The sequence below is a fragment of the Esox lucius genome, chromosome 15, assembly GCF_011004845.1.
Source record: "Esox lucius isolate fEsoLuc1 chromosome 15, fEsoLuc1.pri, whole genome shotgun sequence".
Classification (NCBI taxonomy): domain Eukaryota; kingdom Metazoa; phylum Chordata; class Actinopteri; order Esociformes; family Esocidae; genus Esox; species Esox lucius.
The window spans coordinates 10,095,961-10,116,930 of record NC_047583.1 but is presented as its reverse complement, the minus strand read 5'-3'; the positions used below and the strand labels follow the sequence as shown (position 1 = coordinate 10,116,930).

Here is a 20,970-nt window from a genome sequence, read left to right as displayed (position 1 = left end):
CCTTGTATTCGCCTATCTTACTCCCTCTACTATCTTTCTATCTCTATCTTTCTATCTCTCATTCCCCCCTCTTCATCTCTGTTATCTCACTCTGTCACTTACCCCTTTCACACACACACTCTCTGTCTTTCATTCGTACACCCACACACTTTTTTTCTCTGCTGTATCAGGTTATCTTTGTCTATACTATATTTACATGTGTTGTTGTTCATCAGATTCTCTTATCCAGAGTGGTGTGTAGGAGTAATTAGGACTGAGTGTCTAGCTCAAGGACGCACCAACGTATTGCTCCTGCCTTGTGGGCTCTGGGATTCACACCAGAAACATTTAACTTCTACTATTACTATTATTCTGTGCTTTACAGTACTGTGTAAAGTATTGACTGACCTTCACGTTGTGTCCCAGGGCTTAGCGCATGCTTAGGGCTTTGTCATATAGTCACATAGACAACATTCCCCTACAAAAATCAATGCTTATGCCTTTTCAGACTTCAGTAGCTGCCTCATCCCTTTGGAAGGTAGAATACATTTTCTTGTTCCAAATTAAATTCTTCAATTTCAGTGTTCCCTGAGCAGTATTTCCTTATATTTTAGATAGTGCCATTGACATTGTGCGTGTGTGTGTGTGTGTGTGTGTGTGATAATCGTCTGTTGGCAGAGATCCTAAGATGGGGCTGTGTGTTAGGGAGTGATGGTTCTAGTTCTAGTCTGCCACTTTAACACCTCCAGAGCTGCAACGTTCTGAAAGGCGTATGCATGCGTGCCCTGTTTGGGATGTGGGGATTGTAGCCTTTGCTTGGTTGCACTGGCTGTGAGAGATGAATGACTTTGGGCTGGTGCCCACCTCGTCCATCTCTTTCAGGACATAGACCCCGCTCGCTCCGACTAAACTGGCAGGAGCACAAAATCTGTGTGTGTGTGTTAGAGCCTGTGAGAGTGGGAGAAGGTCTGTATGGTTGTGTGACTCTGTGGTTGTGTAACTGTACGTTTGTGTGACTATGTATTTGTGTGACTGTATGGTTGTGTGACTGTATGGTTGAATTACTGTATGTTTTTGCCTTTGTCTCCCTTCTTCCCATCCACCACATCTCTTATATTCAGGCCCCCCCCCCCCCCCCCCCCCAGCTGGCTGGCTGTGTGGTGTTGTGAAGCGTGCCTGGAATGAAGAAACAGACCAACAAACAAACACATGCAGCGTTATAAAAAAAAAAAAAAACCACAGCATGGCTACATTTCTTTCCCCTGCTTTGGGAGCCTAGCGCCTCATTTCGATTTGGAGCAACACCAGGCTTAAGAATCGATTCCTATTGAGCGATTAGGACCAATCAGGGCTTGGCTGCACGCCCTGAGGAATCGTGAAGCTCAACAGGCACACTGTTTCATTTTCTATGCTAGGGTGTGACAGGAGTGGGGTAAAGTGTGTGTGTGTGTGTGTCTACCTGCCTCTCTGAGTGACTGTCTGAGTGTGTGTATCCTATTCCCATTGGTGGGTGGGTGTGTGTGTGTGTGTGTGTGCCTATGTGTGTTTTGGAGGTCCTGGTTTTATTTGCAGTCCAAGGGACTGTTTGCCCTATGGGCTGGCCGGTAATATGTTAGCCGGTAATATGTTAGCCAGTCGGTACCCACAGTAATGTGAAGGACCATGAAGATCAGCCATCAAACACACCTTCACATGGACACATTAGCTTTGCATGGCTGGTTAATCCTGTCACACACGCAGTCGCACACACTCTTTATAAATTGTATTCGCCCTCTATCCCCACTCTCTTAGTTCCTATCTCCCAAACTCTCCTAGTCTGTCTTTCTTTTCTAGCTCTGTTCCCATCTTTGTCTCCCCATACTGCTCTCACGCGTTCATCTTCTCTGTCTCTTCCAGGCTGTGGATCTTTAGCACTATGCTGCTTTTGGATGTCTGTAGCAAGGCCAATCTGATTTCTCTGTTTGTCTCTTCCACAAACAGCCCAATCTGATTTCCCTCCTTAATAGCCAGAGCAGTGTGTGCATGTGTTGGTTTCAAGTTGAACTCATCTGAATGCAAAGCAGACAGGGAAACAATTCGATGAGAGGTAAGAAGCGTGCGTCCTGCCCCACGGTGCCTGAGCTATATCGGCCTGTAAACTCTCTTTCCCAGCAATCCTCTACATATTTACATATTCACTCCCCGCCAAGCCGCCCCACTGCCCAGCTCAAGGTCAGACGCACATAACTTATATTCTTTAATAAGAGCATCTGGATGGGGCAAGGACATAAGAGCTCGTCTCTCCTCTATCTTTGGTTCCTGTGCAGCTCAGTTGGTAGAGCATGAAGCATGGATGGTGAGGTTTGATACCCTCAGGGGGCCAGTAGCAAAATGTATGCATGACTGTAAGTCAGCCTCTGCTAAATGACAGAAATGTAAATCTCTCCGTCGAATCTCTCACTCCCACTCATGCATTAATTGATACTATTGGAAAGGCTGCTTTTATTAATGTGTGTGTGTGGTGAATTATAGAAAGAGAGGTAGAGACAGGTAATAGAGAAGCCCACTGATGTGTGTGATGTGTGTGTGTGTGTGTGTGTGTGAGGCCTGTGACTCCCAGCACCTTGGGAGGGCAGTAAAATCTGTCCCCGTCGTTCATGGATTTACAATGTCTATAAACTCTTCTGCTCTTGTCTCACCCACTTTCACTTTCCTCTCCCCCTCTCCCTACACAAGAGCTGGATGCAAATTATAGAGGTGGATGAAATTGTGAGGAAGACTTCAACTTTGCCCCTCCTTTCTCTTCATCCCTTTATCTGTAAACACTGACACACACACACACACACACACACACAGAAAGACTGCAGTGGTGGCTTTGTGTTGTATTGCTTCACACTGATAAATAGCCCAGAGGAGAGGGGCCACTCATGTATAACCTCTAGAACTAATGACATCACTCTGGAGCAGGACGTCAGCATACAGAAATCACTGCCCAGTTGTCTCACACACTGGTTACATTACCGCCATTACCCAGTCCAAGTCCAGTGTCCACGCATCGGTGAGAGGGATTACCTGTGTGGTAAAGAATTGTGTGTGGCTGTGTGCGAGGACGATCGTGCTTGCTCATGCGTGCAGGTCCCTGTGCGTCCAGTGATCTAACTGTCATTCAACCCCACTCTGTCTCTGTCTGTCTCTGCTGCAGTGTCCTGTGGGAGCCCATGGGAGATGGGAAGCGTGTGATCTCTCTGGCTGATAACCATGCTCTGCTCTGGGACCTTACGGAGAGCTCCACCCAGGCCACGGTGACACGCACACGCACACACGCACACACGCACACACGCACACACGCACACACGCACACACACACACACGCACACACACACACACGCACACACACACACACGCACACACACACACGCACACACACACACACGCACACGCACACACGCACACACACACACACACACACGCACACGCACACACGCACACACGCACACGCACACACGCACACACACACACGCACACACACACACGCACACACGCACACGCACACACTCAAACTGCATATCTCCTCCCCAATCTCATTATTTGATAACCACCATTTCAGACTGGCCTTATCGCTGTCTTCTTCTGCTACCACACTGTTATAGAAAAGTCCAGAAGTGTGCCCCGCTCACCTATCCAAGATCATACAGCAATGCACTGTCTGGGTTAGCGTTAGGGACTATTTCAGTGGCTTTCCCAAGTGATCTTTTGACTTTTAGGGGCTGGTTTACTGGGTCCCAAACTCGGTTGTGGTTGCGCCTAAAATGGCAACGGGTAGAATCAGCGCCATGATGAGTCACATACATCCTGTATGTTGAGAGACTATGTCAAGAATGATCTAGTCCAGTCGCCCTCAGAAGGTGCATTTATCTGGAACTCTGCTCATTTGAATGTTCAATTTACAGAGTACAGGCAGAGTATGTGTAAAGTTATCTGAAAACTGAAAGACGTGTTCAGCGTTGTCCCATTTAGTTCCACACTGAAATCAAATCACAGGTAGAACTTTGGAACTGAGCAAATACATATTTGTTAGTGGTAGCCTAGTCTATGTAAGTCTGAAGTAAAAGGTGCCCAGCGGGGCCAGGCTGAAACAAGTCCAATGTCACTGGGCATAAGGACAGCTGGTGTGTTTTCATTAGTAAAATGTTAAATGTCACGAAAGTGCTCCCTAGATTTGCACAGTGCTTTGTGCTTAAGTGAACTCATGCATTTTCTCTGATCCTTGCCCGCATTGTTCTGGAAAACATACATTGGTTGTTAAAATATCTGAGTGGCTGGTACATTTTGATTGATTCTATCCGCGGGTTTTTGGTCACAGTTGGTCTGTTCAGGAGCCATTGTTTACAAGTTAGTAGAACCTCTCTCTGACAGGACAGCTTCTAATGCGTGGACTTCTCTCCTCCCTTATTTACTGTTCCTCTTCTCCCACACTCCAGTGCTCCTGCAATTAAAACAACCATAGTTCTATAGTAGAGGTAAAGTAAGCGTCTGTGTGTGTGTGTGTGTACCGTGTGGGTTGGTCTGTTAATGTCCAATTAGAAGCTGACTACATGGGCTCCCTGAAATACAGCAGGGTGGTGCTTCACCAATAATGGGCCCATGTCATTGGTCATTCATGTTCTCATACAGAGTCCCAGCCGGACACCATTCAGTACATGAAGTATGTGTGTGTTATGCATGTCTGTGTTGTGTGTGTGTGTGTGTGTGTGTGTTTGCTGATGTGAACACGTTTCATGTTACAGAGCTGAGGAGATTCGCTCTGTCCAGAGATTGCAAGTTTACGTGCGCACACTTACTAAGAGTGACACAGACGAACACATGCAGCCACATTCTCTTTCAGTCCGTGTGTAGAGGTGTCCCCAGTGGAAGGCACTCTGTCCTCCCATGCAGTGACACAGATGTCAGGCTGGGCAGCAGAGCGGGGAGCTGTGGAGTGACACAGCCTGCCCTGGGCATGGCGGCCATTAAAAATGGAGTGAGGGCACAGGGGTGAGAGAGAAATAGAGAAGGAGGGACAGAAGAGAAAGAGGGATGTTTAGAGAGAGAAGAGAGTTGATTGATTCAGTCAGCAAATATTCCTCAAGTGCTGTGGTGAACAGGTCCGGCCCTAATGTTTTTGGGGCCCTGGACTAGATTAGGTGGGGGGGGGCCCTCACCTCTCTGAGACATGTGGCCCACCTATTAAAAGCAGAGAGGAACATTTTAGTTAGTTAAGATACGTTAATTTCCTGCAATTACATTCTTTTCACCATGGGACAAAGAGAAAATGTTCCTCTTAAAGGTAAGTTCCTCTTGGTCAGTGAGCTGATGTTCTTATCCAGGGCGACTACAGTTGTGCAAACATTTCCAACCGGGATTGTTCCGAGCACCGTGCTCTACCAACTGAGCTAAATGGGACCTTTGTTCTCGCACTTCAACAAAATTCTCCCATGGGGCTAAGGGGACATGGCACCGTCTTTAAACAAAGGATACGCAATTCTGCTTTTTACGTGCAAACTCACAGCACATTTTCAGCTGTTGTACTGCTATGGCAAATTTGGGTTGAGATACATTTTCTAAATGTTACGATGTCAGTGAGAATTACGAGGATAATCAAAGGTGTCCCCCTGGACATTCCTGGTCCCCAGGGTGTACGGGGGCCATGCAGCAGGCTGGCCCTGTCTAACAGGGCTAATCGTCTCCTCTCTGTCCCTCCACACACGACTCTCCCTCCCTCCTTTCCCCTTCCCTTCCCACAATCCCTTTCAGGCTGATGTGTTCATCACAGGCCTGTCTGTCTGTCTGGCTGCACCGTGGATCTTTCTGTCTCAGGGGTCCGGGGTGGATTAAGGCTCTCTGTGTGTGTGTGTGTGTGTGTGTGTGTGAGATCAATTAGAGACACTGCTGGAATTAAGTGAGAACATCTCCTACGGCTCACGGCACTCCCACACACCTTATCCACGTGGCTGTACACACGCGGGCGCACACACACACACACACACACATACTTAGAAAAACAGACACACAGAAACACCAAGTCGGTTCGCATTCTCCATAAGTGGGTGACTATTTGGCAGATTGCGTGGTTTTATCTGATGCTGCAGCTAAATGAGGGTGTCCTTGTGGTATATATGCTGCTTCGTTAGGACTAATGTGGTTGGAACTAACATGGCTGGGAGCTCGGCAGGGCTTGAGGCTGTGCCAATGTACCACATACTAGTAAGAGAGGATTTTACCTCTGTTCCTTCCTTTTGTCTTTTCCCCACTCCCCTGCTTTGGGTCCCCCTTTTTATTTCTCCCCTCCTCTGCCGCCTCTCCCCCTACCTCCTCTCTCGGCCTGAAATAATGAGACTGTACCTGGCATGTACAATAAGGGACCAATCAATAAAATACAGCACTGCTTCGTGCACTGGCCCTTCTCCAGCAAAGAAAGAACGAGGGAGGGAGAGAGATGGAGGGAGAGTGGGAGAGAGGGAGAGAGAGAGGAAGAGAGATGAACACGTATAACATAAACAAGCTCCACGTACCCAAATGTTATTATGAATTACATTATTCAGTGAACCTGCAAAGATATTAGTGACATACTGTAGTTATTATCTAAATAAAAAGGTTTGGCTTGGGACAGAGATGCATGAGATGACAGTGGTGTCTGTGTGTTCTTCTAACCCAAGTCCTTCGCGATCAAACTAACATACATGACTGAATTACAGATATTCCCAATGATAACAGAGTCCTTCAGGTGTCTTAAAAAAGTGAGGTCAGCAACTCCCTGGGGAAGGCCTGTCTGAACAGATCCATCCATACATTAACCTCCCTCCCCGTGACCCTGGATTGACAGGTGTATGTTACCACGTACGTACTGATTTTTAATCCCCTCCCCACCAGATCTCCAGCAGCGCCACCCTAGAGGGTAAAGGTCAACTGAAGTTCACATCCGGGAAGTGGAGTCCGCATCATAACTGCACCCAGCTAGCAACAGCCAACGACACAGCTATCAGAGGTTGGGACCTCCGCACAATGAAGTAAGTGGTGTACAGTACTATTCACACAAGAAGCCACTGGGTCCTATAAAAGGTCCTTATGTGTAGCCCAGTAGTACTAAATTATTACGGTTCATGGTGTGGTCATTAGTATTTTTCAGCCACTGAGTTTTAGTATATAAAACTCAGTGGTCCTTTTTTTTGGCGGTTCCATGTGAAGTTCCCTGACTACCTCGCGACACCGAGGCTCAGGCTGATACGCCCAAACAGGGCAGACCGGTGAAGGTGACGAATGGAACGCCTCATTGGGATGCACCCGTCCTCGTCAGCGCAACACTGGATCCCCCCTCTCTGCCCGCTGCCAACGCTGACCTTAAGTCCCCAGATCAGACACATCAGCCGTCTGTCGTGTACGCCCCCACCACACGCACAGAGTCATTACGCTGTGACCTGTCGTGACTGACGGGCTCCGGCTAAGCAGTAAGCGGCCTGTGCCGTGGTGGCCCGTCTGCTCGGCCCCCGGAGGGGAGACTGTCAGATGGAGGGAAGCGGTGGACAGAGAAAGAGAGAGACATTGGACGGGAGATGGAGAGAACAGGGAAAGAGAACAAGGGTGTCGCAGAGAGAGGGAGGTATTTGGGTGATCGAGTGAGGTCAAGCTGTGTGGACTCTGCTGAAGGAATAATAATCACCTGTATTGATCGCTGCGATAATGACAACACACGGGAGAGGGAGGCAGAGGAGGGGTGGAGTGTGTGAGGAAAGGTGGAGAGGGAGAAAGGAGGGGGTGGATGGAGAGTGTACATTAAGGAGAAATGCCTCATAAATGTGTCCATAAAGACCCAGATCCGATTTGTTTTTGTGAAATTCCAGTTGTCACTCCTGAGCTGTGGGCCTCCTTAAGAGTAGCGTGACGCCCCCTGCTGGGGTTTGGAGAGACATCGGGACCTACGGGAAGCCAAGGACACACTGCTGAGTGTGGATGTAGAGATGTGAGCAGGCAGGTCGCGTGTGCGTGTGTGTTTATATGGGCTTGTGTGTGTGTGTGTGTGTGTGTGTGTGTGTGTGTGTCCAGTTGGTGTGGCAGCTGTGGGATGGCAGTCTGCGAGCACGGTCCAGTGGTCACGCAGTTGCTCTCCTCTGTGTGTGTCTGGGCCCTGGCTCATCTCGCTGTGCGCCAGTCCAAACAGGGCCCGGCTCAGAGACTCTCCGTCTACTCAGAGACACCCTGTCTACTGCCCCCCCCCCCCCAGCCGCCTTAAAGACACAGTACACTGGAGACATGCGACACATACACAGGCATGTGACGTGTGTCTGTGTGTTCTGCTCTGTCGCTGGCTGGGCCTGTCACGAGGAATGTTCTCTCAGTACATCACTCCCAAACCCTGTTTGGACCGAATCTGCAGTGAGAGGGAGGCGCACACACACACACACATACACCTCCAGCTGTACGGTAACTGTAGGCCTGCCTCTACAACATGCACCACTGGATGCTTATGGAAGCGCAGGACAGTGCTGCAGTGACACTGGTGGCTCTCTAGCTCTTTCTGTACCGTGCAGAAGCATAGACAGCTGGCCATGTCTGCATGTGTGTGTGTGTGTGTGTGTGTGTGGGAGGGTGCGTATAGTGTGTTTTAACATGTTTACCAAGCCCAGTATTATCTGGTTGATGGGTAAAGCGGATGTGTTTTTAATAGTGTTTCCTCCACTGTGGCCTGTGAAAGGGAGCCACTGGACTACAGCAGCACTCTAGTGTGATTGATGCCGGTGCTATTTACATCCCGGACAGAGAGGCGACGCACTGCCGGCGCTAAGACTGTCACGGGCATGAGACGACAACTGAAAACCAGACAGGACAGAGGGACTTGACGGGGGACAGGACAACCATCTTACCCAGACAGAATTAAAGATGCTAGAGGACAGTGGCTCTCAAAAGTACCCCCCCCCCCCCCCCCCCCCCCAATTGGACCACTTGGACAAATTATTTTCTTTTACATCATGAAAGCTCTAATTAAAAAAATTAAATTGACTAATTGTTATTAATTTATTACAAATATAAAACAGTCACATAATTCCACCTTTGTGCAATTAAGGTCATTCACATGATTTCAGGTTAGGAAGTAAAAACTGATTATCCAGGTGAGAAGGGCACTTGGCAGAGAGGCAACCAATTCTCTAAAGGAGTTACAGTCTTTCAGGGCTGAGCTGGGAGACACTGTCTATAATGCAACAACATGCCGGGTGATTCACAAAAGTGGTCGCCATGGGAGAGTGGCAGGAAGAAAGCCATTGCTGAGAAAAAGTCTCATAAAATTTTGGCTAGTTTGCCAGACCAAGTGGAAGAAGAATAGAGCAGCAATAGGCTGGGTGCTTGACAAAAGTGGCCTTCATGGAAGAACAACATCCATACCGTAAAGCATTGTTGTGGTAGCATCAAGCTATGGGGATGCTTCTCTGCTCAACGCCTGAAAAGCTTGTGAAGATAGAGGGCAAAATGGATGCAGCAAAGTACTTAGAAACCCTGGAAGAACACCTGCTGAAGTCTCCAATTGACCTGGGACTTGGGAGGGGGTTCCTTTTCCAGCAGTGCAATGACCCCAGACATACAGCCAATGCTTAAAACAGGTAAATGTCCTAAAATGGCCCAGTCGAAAGTAATCTAATTGAGAATGTGGGAAGACTGAAATTGGTATTCTCCAAATGTCTGCATCCAACTTGACGGAGCTTAAGCAATTTTGCAAAGAAGAATGGGCAGATATTACTATTTCTGTGTGCAAGCTTTTAGATACTCCAAGACTCTTGGCTGTAATTGCTGACAAAGGTGCCTCTACAAACTATTGACTAATGGGGGGTGAATACTTAATCAATTATGTTCTGCCTTGTATTTGTAATTGTTTTTTTCATTTAATCCATTTTAATTTCATGCTCTAACACGAAATGTGGAAACGTCCAAAGGGGGTGAATACTTTTGAGAGCCACTGTACAGCCAGAATTGTCATTAAGTAGGGTTCCAAAAATCGCCATGTTTTCCAGATATCCTGCTTTTGGGCTATTGAATTTCCTGCTTATTCAATGATACCAGAACTCTTTCTAAAGGAATTTACTATAGTTCCTGGGAATTTTCTGAAAGTTTTCCCAAAATTTGCCACACCATCCTTTTTTGTTATTATTCAGTCAACCATTTTCGCCCCAAGTGTTTTTTTTAGTACTAGTGAATTTCCCTCAGCCCTTCACGGTCTCATGCTAACTATTTATGAAAGGTTTGCCTACTGTGATTGACATGTGTTTGTTCATTTGTCGTTAACCTCCTGAACTTTGTCTGTCAAATGAATCATCCATGACCTTCTCAACTAAAGCTGTCCCGAGGAGGGCTCTGATGGCAGCAGCAGGACTTCAGTCCTTCAGCCATGCTTGGATGCCTAGAAAATGTTGCTCTACCTCTCCACTAAGTAGACCGCATTATAAGTTTATTAGAAAATGTCAGATGAATGCTTTACAGAGTTTATTGGCACAGCTCCTCGATTTGTCCTCGATATAAACAGTAACATTAGCGACACTTTTTTGCTCTGAGACTTGTGCTGTTGGCAATAAAGATATCTCTCAATCAGCCGACACCACTGATGTCATAATCCCTTACTTCTATGCATGGACAGCCTCGCCCTCCTCCCCTCTCAGCCCCTCTCAAAGCCAGGCTTTAATTTTGATAAACGATGGAATTATTTCTCTCCTTTTTTCTCCCCACCGCTGTTGTCATAGAAACAAAGACCTGTGGTGAGAGTGTGAGGTATCCAGTCTATCCCCTCAGTATAGCGATTTATCACCCACTGGGGTTACATGGGGGGGGCGCTGTGTTTTTTGTGTGTGTGTGTGTGTGTGTGTGTGTGTGTTTGTGTGCCTGTGCTTGTGTGTGTAACGGCCTGTGCTGGCCCTTACTGCCGTAAGGGAGGATGGGTTTAGATTTGGTTTCACTGTGTCCGCGGGCTTAGGCTAGGAAGGCCTATAATCCCTATTACTTTGTCAGGGGGACGCCAGCCAGGCTGTGCTCAGGATCCCTATTTCATATTTGCTGGGTGGAGGGAGCGGAGCCGGATGCTCAGAAGCATTTTGGAAGCACCGAAACTAACCCAATTTCCTGCTCCATTTCCCCCACGTGTCCTATTCCACTGGGGGCAGAGTTTACAACACACACACACACACACACACACACAGGAACATGGAATTGGTGTGAAGCGTCACGTGTCAAAATACCATCTCAAGTAATTTTAAAAGCCACAAGATTAAATAGTGTTGACACTTTCTTTGGTTAGGAGAAGTTAATGGCAGTGTCCGCGAAAGCCCCAGTCTGGTCCGCTGCAGTCGGCTGAACCAGAGAGTCCAAATAGGCATAAACCAGTATAGACTGTCACCCTGAACTCGCATGCTCCACAGCGGGTCATTTGGTTTTACCTTTTAAATTAGATTTTTATTTAGCATGTTAATTGCGTAATGAGATCAGCAGGAGGCAGGGTAGGCCTTGTCTGGTGGCAAACGGCCAGGGGCACTGTGGGTGAAGCTGTTCCCTAGGCCGCCCTTCCTGCTCAGTTGTCAGAACCGTAGAGGCCGGGAAGATGCCATGGGGGTGGGGAGGTACGGGCAAGGGAGAGAGTTGTGTATAGTGAAGGACCCAACAAGGTGTGGGCAGGTTAGTGGAATGGGACTGTATATGTTCCATTGGGGAAATGGAGAGGGGGGGAGCTTGCCACAGAAAGGACTTCTGAAGCAGAGGAATCTCTCCTTTCTTCTCTGTTTTGTCGTTGCTTTCCTCGTGCCCCAAACACTTAACTCGCCCCGGCATTTCGGAGGATCAGGAAGCCAAGGCCTGTGTGTGGTTATGGCTCCTGTCTTTAGAAAACCGTCAGCAGGCTTTCACAGGGGCTTCCCTTGGCTGTTGTCGTGTTTATTCCCTCTTTCAACGTAGTTTTTATTTTCTCACATCTCTCGCTCCCACCATTGTACATCTCCAACGCCCTTCTTTTATTCTCTCTCTTCCATATTCTCCCTATTCACCTCAACTTCTAACCCCCCCCCCCCGCTTCGCCCTCTCTGTCCCATCACTCTCGTCTCCAGACAGATCTACTGTATAGAGAATGCACACGGGCAGTTGGTGAGAGACCTGGACTTCAATCCCAACAAGCAGTACTACCTGGCCAGCTGTGGGGACGACTGCAAGGTCAAATTCTGGGACGTGAGAAACATCAGTGAGCCAGTGAAGACCCTGGAGGAGCACTCCCACTGGTGGGTTTCTGTCGCACACCTTAGAGACACACACACACACACATATACACACACAGTCACCTCCAAAATCAATGGCAACCTTGATAATGATAATCAAAAACATGGCTGTCTAAGATAAAAAAATAAATGAAAAAAACAGACAGGCCCCCATGTGGCACAGTAGCCTAAGACACTACCTGGCTGCTCAGATGAGACCTTCCTGCCAGGTGTTCACATCCTTGTTGCAGCATACCAAACCCCAATGCCTGGGGATTCCGCAAGACCGCAGAATCTTCATGCGTGTGTTGGAAAAAATATCTTGGTTGAGCGAGCAGGTTGATAATAACTGGTACAGTTGATGAGATGTTCTGCAGAGGAAACGGGTTTTGATCTTAGACTCTTTCGCTCCTGCTGTGGAAATGTTTTATGAATGTGAATTGTGGACATAAAACATTGGGAGAGGAGAAAAATATAATAGAAAAATTATATGAAAAGGTCTGTGAAAACAATATTTTTTACTACAACCCCGTTTCCAAAAAGGTTGGGACGCTGTGTAACATGTAAAGAAAACAATGCAATGATGTGCAAATCATTTAAACCTTATATTCAATAGAAAATAGTTAAAAGAAAACATATCTAATGTTGAAACTGAAATTATTTATTGTTTCTTGAAACATACCCACTTTGAATTTGATGCCAGCAACACGTTTCAAAAAAGTTGGGACAGGGCCAACAAAAGACAGAAAGTTGTTTAACGCAAATAAAAACCTGGTGGAACATCTAACAACTAATTAGGTTAATTGGCAACAGGCCAGTAACATGACTGGGTATACAAAGAGCATTCTAGAGAGTCTTTCAGAAGTAAAGATAGGTAGGGGTTCACCACTCTGTGAAACAGTGGCGTCGTTAGGTATCGGTGTCCGGGGCTATAGCCCCAGTTCTTTTATGAATAGCCCCGGATCTCAAATTGACCAAAAAAACTATAATAAAAAAATATCCCCTTATCAATTCATCTATAATTCAGATCAGCATTATGACAATGTAGGAGAGTGTAGCATGTACATCGACATTTTCTGAGAGTACTTTCTGTCCCGGGCAGGGCGGGGCAAGTGGGCTAAGTCCCAAACATATTGTGATCCTAGCGACACCTCTGCTGTGAAAGACTGTGCAAGCAAATAGTGAAAAAATTTAAGAATGAAGTTTCTCAATATAAAATTGCAAAGAGTTTGGGGATGTCATCATCTACGGTACGTAATATCATTAAAAGATTTGGAGAATCCAGAGAAATCTCTGTACGCAAGGGACAAGGCCGAAAACCAATATTGGATTGCCCTCAAGCGGCACTGCATTAAAAACAGACACAATTCTGTAGTGGACATCACTGCATGGGCTCAGGAATACTTCCAAAAACCATTGTCTGTGAACAAAGTATGTCGCTGCATCAACTACAAGTCAGAACTCTACCATGCAAAAATAAACCTTATATAAACAAGATCCAGAACTGCCGCCACCTTCTCTGGGCCAGAGCTAATTTAAGATGAGCTATCCTGTCCTGTGGTCTGACAAATCAAAATTGTATATTATTTTTGGGAATCATGGACGCCGCGTTCTCCAGGCTCAAGAGGAAAGGGACCATCCGGCTTGTTATCAGTGTACAGTTCAAAAGCCATCATCCGTGATGGTATGGGGGTGTATTAGTGCACATTGCATGGGTGACTTCCACATCTGTTAAGGCACCATTAATCCTGAACAATATATACAGGTTTTGGAGCAACATGTTCTGCAATCCAGACAACTTATTTTTCAGGGAAAACGTTGCTTATTTTTAGCAAGACAGTGCCAAACCACATTCTGCACGTATTACAACAGCAGGGCTCTGTGGTAAAGTCCAGACCTGTCACCCATAGAAAACATTTGGTGCACTATGAAACGAAAAATACGACAAAGGAGACCCCGAACAGTTGTGCAGCTGAAATCCTATGGGAATGCGATAAACATTTCACTTTCAATACTACAGCAATTGGTCTCAGTTCCCAATGCTTACAGATAATTATTAAAAGATGAGGTGATGCAACACAGTGGTAAACATGCCTCTCTCTCAACATTTTTGTAATGTGTTGCTGGCATCAAATTCAAAATGTATTTTTCCAAAAACAAAACGATATCATACCAAAACCTAAGTAGGTTTATCTACCTAAACCAATAGATGTACAAATCATTTGCACCCCTAAGGATTCTTGTAAATTAGATGTTTGAAGTCATGGTCCTGTGGTCTTGGTTGATGACTACAAACATGCATCCTTGACATCACAATTGCTTCCATCATACACAGTAAATGTACACATCATTGGCTTTTGTCAGATTCCGCCATCGTAAGCATTCTGACACGATCATGCATGCAGGTTAAAATACCAAAATCCAACTGAATAACATTGGGTAGCAGGGTGAAACGCACATGAAACATTTATTTTCATTTGCTCTCTAGCTGTTAGGGAGTACGTCCTGGTAGATAAACATTGAGTCCTACAGATTACAGCGTTCCCGCACTGATTTTAATGGGAGAGGATTAGCTACTCACCACATTCAAGCATGCGTGCATGAAAACATCACTTTGCCATGAGGATGTAGACTGGTGATATTGGACAGAGTATGTATATATGTCAGTTAGATGTAAGGGAAATGTATTAGTAGATGGCTTGCTTGTTATTCAAAGGCAGAATTTACAGGACTTGTCTAGGAGAAATAAGGCCAACAGCTAGCTTTTCAGGTCCATTTCAGCCTGTGTCTTCCTCCATTGCTCGAAAGCTATACCTATATTTATTTGGATTGTTTCCAGAGCTTTATCACAATATATTTGAGACTGGCAATGCAATACAACGACCAGACCCAAATAAACTTGAGAAACTCCATGGGAATACGCTGAATTTATAAACGTGAATAAGCCACAATAACAAACTATTTGTTAACGACTCCATTTCAAATGACAACTTTCCCCTATAACCACAAATGGCTCCTTTAAAGTCGAATGGCTCCTTTGAAGTGGGTTCGCCTGCTTGTGAAATCCAATGAGGACAAGACTTGCAGCGCAGCAAGCATCAAACAGATCCAAGCCTGTCACATGCACTGGTCGACGTGCAAACAGTGTTGGTGAAATGAGTGACTAACATGTATTCATTCAATTACTGTACAAGCCTTGTGGACACAACTTTAGCTTGTTATTATACGCGAAGAACACGTCTGTCAGAGATTAAGTACATTGTACTTGTACCGTGTTCAGGTGTGGGTTATCGGTTGAGCCATGTGTTAGCGGTAGCTATTCTATGATAAGCTGCAGTGCTCAGGGCTAAGTAGCTGAACACTGCTTACTGCAGTCAGACTTGTGTGTCTGTCTCTCTGTGTGTGTGTGTGTGTGTGTGTGTGTATTGACACGCTCTCTCTCTCTCTCGTGAGCTGAATAGATAATGACTCTGTCTGACAGCCGAACCATGCTGTTGATGCAGCTGGAGCAGCACATCAATCACTGCATGATATAGACACAACCACCCAGACAGACAGACGGACGGACAAAGGATATTATCTCTAAAAGAGAGAGAATGGCCACATGTATCCATAATGGTAGACGTGATTCCACTGCGATAGATGGGAGGTTCCAGTGTGTGTTTTCTGAGTAGTGCCATAGGGCTCTGGGTATTAGGGACAATTTTTTAGGAGGGAAGAGGATTAGCCGAGCATAGGGAAAGGGTGCGCTGAGCCAGATTTTCTGTCAACAGCCCAGTTATCCTTCAATCCCTCTCTATAAGGAGCTGGGATCCACCGCTGAGCTTTGCCCTAGGCTAATACAGAGAGAGGGAATGAAAGATGGAGAGAGAGAATGGGAGGGAATGACAGAGTGAAAAAAGAACAGGAAAGGGAGAGTGGAGGAGAGAGAGGGAGATAAAGTTTATAAAATAATTAGCTTAATTAACTAGCCATCATTACACAACACCTCATGGCAGTACAAATTGAACAGTGGGGAAACAAAGCCCAGAACCACATTTAAATACAGACAGAGGGGCCATTGGGAGGAAGAGGGAGGGAGGGTCAGTCCTGCGCAGGTCCGTTTTTTTGAGCCACACACAAGTGTTAGGTACATCTGAAGAGGACCAACCGACAACAGACAGAAGAACAAATGTGGTAAGGCAACCTGACCCACCTGCACAGATTTAGTTCTGAAAGCCCAACCGTGACCCCAAAAAATATGTATTTATTCATGCCTCCAGACATAATGAATCTATTATATTCTTTACTTCAATCTCCTGCATGAATATGATTTACGGTCTGCTTCTCTGAATCATTTAAGTTACAGCATTATATAGTGTGCTGATTCAAATATCACATGCCTACCTGCCACTGCCAGTTTTTGTGGGCTGTCCATCCACAATCAACCAGGTCATTATTCTTATCCACGTACCGCCAAAGATAATTGCATAAACGTTTTGCTCGCTCAGCACCTGTGCACAATGCATTATTTACTAGCGATAATCTTTCATTTCTTCTGTTCTAGTTAAGCTAACTAGATATTTTCGAGGCGGCGAAAAAGTTTGCTCGAAAAGTAGCATTTCTAGGCCACTTAGCAACGGATGCTATTCTCACGCGGCAGGAGAGGACAGTTCCTGCTCCATTTCCTCGCAGCGTCGAAGCTGACCGTCTCATCTCTCACCGACAGAAATGTGTTTTTATGTTTATATAAAACGTTTCTGACCCGCAAAATAATAGTTCTGAACTGCGTGCCAACCCGCGGGTTGAATTCATGTTTGTATTCCACCCGCTGAGTGATTTATTTGCGGTTTATCCGCAGGCAACCGACCAGATGCAGGACTCTAGGGGACGAGAGGGAGACAAATAAAATGGTACATTTAGAAATAGGATGGATTAAAATCACCCATTCTCTGAGACTCTGTGTGTCTGTACCCAGGGTGTGGAGTGTGCGCTACAACCACTCTCACGATCAGCTGGTCCTGACCGGCAGCAGTGACAGCAGGGTGATTCTGTCCAACATGGTGTCCATCTCCTCCGAGCCCTTTGGTCACCTGGTGGACGACGATGACCTCAGCGACGGAGAGGACAACCACAATGATGAAAAGTACGGATACCCTGAAAACTCAAAACCATTATGTGATAATGGTTTTGAGTTTTTTTCTTTATTTTTTTTTACCTTGTTAGCCCAGGGTTTAGAATCAGCAACCTTTTGTTTACTGGCCCAACTCAGTTGATCTCTAGACTATTTGGCAGTCCTTGTACCTAAAGGGGTACAACTGCTGTTTCCTGTAGTAGCTATGGAATGTCCGCATCAATCAATCCAACTTTATTGATGAAGCACCTTTCTTACAAAGTTTTTTTAAGAATTCTAAAATACATAACTATACATTAGTAAACCACTAAGATTACATCAAAATGGTAAAATATCATTGGACACGAGAGACCACTGTAGAAAACTAAGATATACTAAAGAAAATGTCATCGTCTACATAGTGAATGGGATAGTAAACGAAAATGAATCTGTGTAAAAGCACGGCTGAAAAGATCTTTTATGAAAATGTCTACAGTTTCTCGAGCAGGCTAATCGTCAAGCCCAGACCACAGTGGCTAAAGGCACCGAACGTTTCGGTTCTGACCTTTATAAAAACAGTTGGGACAGTGCCAGAGGATCTGAAGGAATCAGCATGTACCTACTGTATCTCAACAGCATGTCAGACATGTATTCTGGTGTCAGGTCCCATATTGCTTTGAAAATCAATAAAGCAATTTTTAAATGAATCCTAAATTTAACAGGCAGCCAATGCAGGGATTTATGATAAAAGGTGCTATGTGAGCTTTACTTCTGGTCTTAGCGCAGTGCTGCCTCATTCTGAAGGTATTGTCTTTTTAAAGACTCCAGAGCATAACCATAGACCAGTTCAACTGGTACCACACACAAGTGGCCTTGAATAACTAGTTGAAAGCCATGCTCACACTAAGCCACACCTCCACTGCTATTTAATATTCCAAGTGTTGGCTACCAAAACAAACCATTACACTAGACCAATGCAAATCATGTAATCATATTTATACCTATGAGGTAACACACCCCTGGTCATTATGTGTATTCCAATCTTTTGGTACTCCCAGGGGAACAGTAACTTCTTAGCCGTTTTTCTGACAGCGGTGTGTAGACGGAGCCAGAGTGAGGCTGTGTGGAGGAGTACAGCAACTGGGGCCTTGAGCAGGAACACAAAGAAAACGTGTGGAGATTATGACTTGTGGAACTAGACTTTGGTGCGTGTATTGGCGTCTGTAGCCTTGGTCTTTACTGTGTGTGTGTGTGTGTGTCTTAGGACTAAGGAGCCCCTGCAGGACAGCATCATCTCGATGTATGAGGAGCACGAGGACAGTGTGTATGCAATCGAGTGGTCCTCAGCAGACCCATGGCTCTTTGCCTCTCTCAGCTATGACGGCCGCCTGGTCATCAACCGGGTCCCCCGCGCACTCAAGTACCGTATCCTGCTCTAGACAGCACCGAGGACTGGAGCACAGAGAGAGGGAGACAGCTGAGGTACAAGAGGAGAAGCCAACAGAGGCCGGGCTGAGAGGAGCACAACCAGACCCTGAATTCGGTTCAGTTGAGCAGACTTTATTGACTTTATAGAGTAACAGCAGTGACACCAATCACACTCTGGATCTCTATCTCACTTTCTCTGTCTTTCTCTCCATATCTCTATGTACATAGATGTAAATCAAATGTTCTCTTTCTCTTCCTCTACCTCTTTATGAGAAAAAGGATGAAGCTAGACATTCCTTTGCCCTTTTGGTGACTGTATGCTTGCTTGGACATTAAAGAAAAAATGCCATGTATCTGTTCTGCATAGCTAATGTCTGTTCAAATCTTTGTCTCAGGATGTTAACAGATTTTGATTATTGTTATGACCCAACATATATTTTACCAAGATTCAATATTTCAACTATTTAGATTTTCTGCACGGTATCGAGTAAAAAAATTCACTTTTCCATTTCACTGGGAGTCTTATTAGTAGGAGATATTCAACTCCTCTCCTGAAGGGCTGAAACACATCTGCCTTTGACCCCCTCTATGTAAGGGAATAATTGGGTGAGGGACCTAGGTGAGGACAATTGGACCGGGGTGAGGGTAAATAGACTGGGGTGAGGGTAAATAGACTGGGGTGAGGGACCTAGGTGAGGGTAATTAGACCGGGGTGAGGGACCTAGGTGAGGGTAATTAGACCGGGGTAAGGGACCTAGGTGAGGGTAATTAGCCCGGGGTGAGGGACCTAGGTGAGGGTAAATAGACTGGGGTGAGGGACCTAGGTGAGGGTAATTAGACCGGGGTAAGGGACCTAGGTGAGGGTGATTAGCCCGGGGTGAGGGACCTAGGTGAGGGTAAATAGACTGGGGTGAGGGTAAATAGACTGGGGTGAGGGACCTAGGTGAGGGTAATTAGACCGGGGTAAGGGACCTAGGGTGAGGGTAATTAGCCCGGGGTGAGGGCAATTAGACTGGGGTGAGGGACCTAGGTGAGGGTAATTAGACCGGGGTGAGGGACCTAGTGAGGGTAATTAGACTGGGGTGAGGGACCTAGGTGAGGGTAATTAGACCGGGGTGAGGGACCTAGGTGAGGGTAATTAGCCTGGGGTGAGGGCAATTAGACTGGGGTGAGGGACCTAGGTGAGGGTAATTAGACCGGGGTGAGGGACCTAGTGAGGGTAATTAGACTGGGGTGAGGGACCTAGGTGAGGGTAATTAGACCGGGGTGAGGGACCTAGGTGAGGGTAATTAGCCTGGGGTGAGGGCAATTAGACTGGGGTGAGGGACCTAGGTGAGGGTAATTAGACCGGGGTGAGGGTAAATAGACTGGGGTGAGGGACCTAGGTGAGGGTAATTAGACCGGGGTGAGTGAACTCGGTGCAGGTAATTAGACTGGGGTGAGGGACCTAGGTGAGGGCAATTAACCAGCAGGTAGAAACAAAAACAGAAGAATTTCAGCCATCCAGGATCGGAGTTGAAAAGCCCTGCCATAGGTAGTCAGACATCCCTTATGCAGGTTGGGGTAGCTCTGAAGGAAGATCTGCCCCAAAGGCAGAAATGATGTTATTTGTTGACTCAATGCTAAGGGCAGAGCTGGCATTTCTAACAGGCTGCATGCTCAGAGAGGACTTTTGACCAGGGTTAGTCACAGTTGAGATATAAGTTGGGACATACCCACATAATTCTGTCAATCAATCACATTATTTCTGTCTGTGAGCCAGCTTACCCCACCTATGGTTTGGACGGCTGTGTTAGTTTGTGGTGTGCATGTCGGTGTTGCTATTCTGCTAGCTACTTTATTGTTTGGGATGGAGGTGTCAGTGAGTGATGTGTGTGGGTGTGTGTTTCTTGAAGTTATAGTTTGTCATGTATAAATGATGAGAGTTAATTAGATGTAGTCTATTTAAAAAGACCTGGTATAAAAAATAAATTATCTGAAAATAACAGTCATCTTGGTTCAGCTGTGCATAATATTATTCATGTAGGTCTACTTTCTGAAAACTGTACAGGGTGAAAATCAACTAAATCATAGTTGACATACCTATTTGGTATACGATGCTTGCAGGTTGGTGTACAAACAATGAAGTAAACGGTTGTCAATTTATTGTATTCAGAACAAGGCCGTAATTACAACATGAAAAACAAAGGTATGAAAACACACTGCAAGTCTTATACACTACCCATATACAGTAAGTCA

The 20,970-nt window shown here is 46.0% G+C and overlaps 1 protein-coding gene across 2 annotated transcripts in view; it reads left to right on the top strand.

Annotated features, from left to right (window-relative positions):
* eipr1 (EARP complex and GARP complex interacting protein 1) overlaps positions 1-20,723 on the top strand; it is a 29,870-nt gene extending 9,147 nt beyond the window's left edge. The window contains exons 5-10 of one of the 2 annotated variants that reach the window (XR_003782943.2): positions 3,161-3,260; positions 6,868-7,004; positions 12,069-12,236; positions 17,170-17,337; positions 18,569-19,371; positions 19,623-20,723. Coding sequence is in view for 1 of the 2 variants with exons in the window: in XM_010879137.5 (XP_010877439.2) it covers positions 3,161-3,260; positions 6,868-7,004; positions 12,069-12,236; positions 17,170-17,337; positions 18,569-18,743 (748 nt within the window). In the remaining variant the exon portion in view is untranslated. Of the gene's footprint in view, positions 1-3,160; positions 3,261-6,867; positions 7,005-12,068; positions 12,237-17,169; positions 17,338-18,568 lie in introns of both variants that reach the window. The other variant, XM_010879137.5, reaches the window with a different exon arrangement.
* Positions 20,724-20,970: the final 247 nt, after the last annotated feature.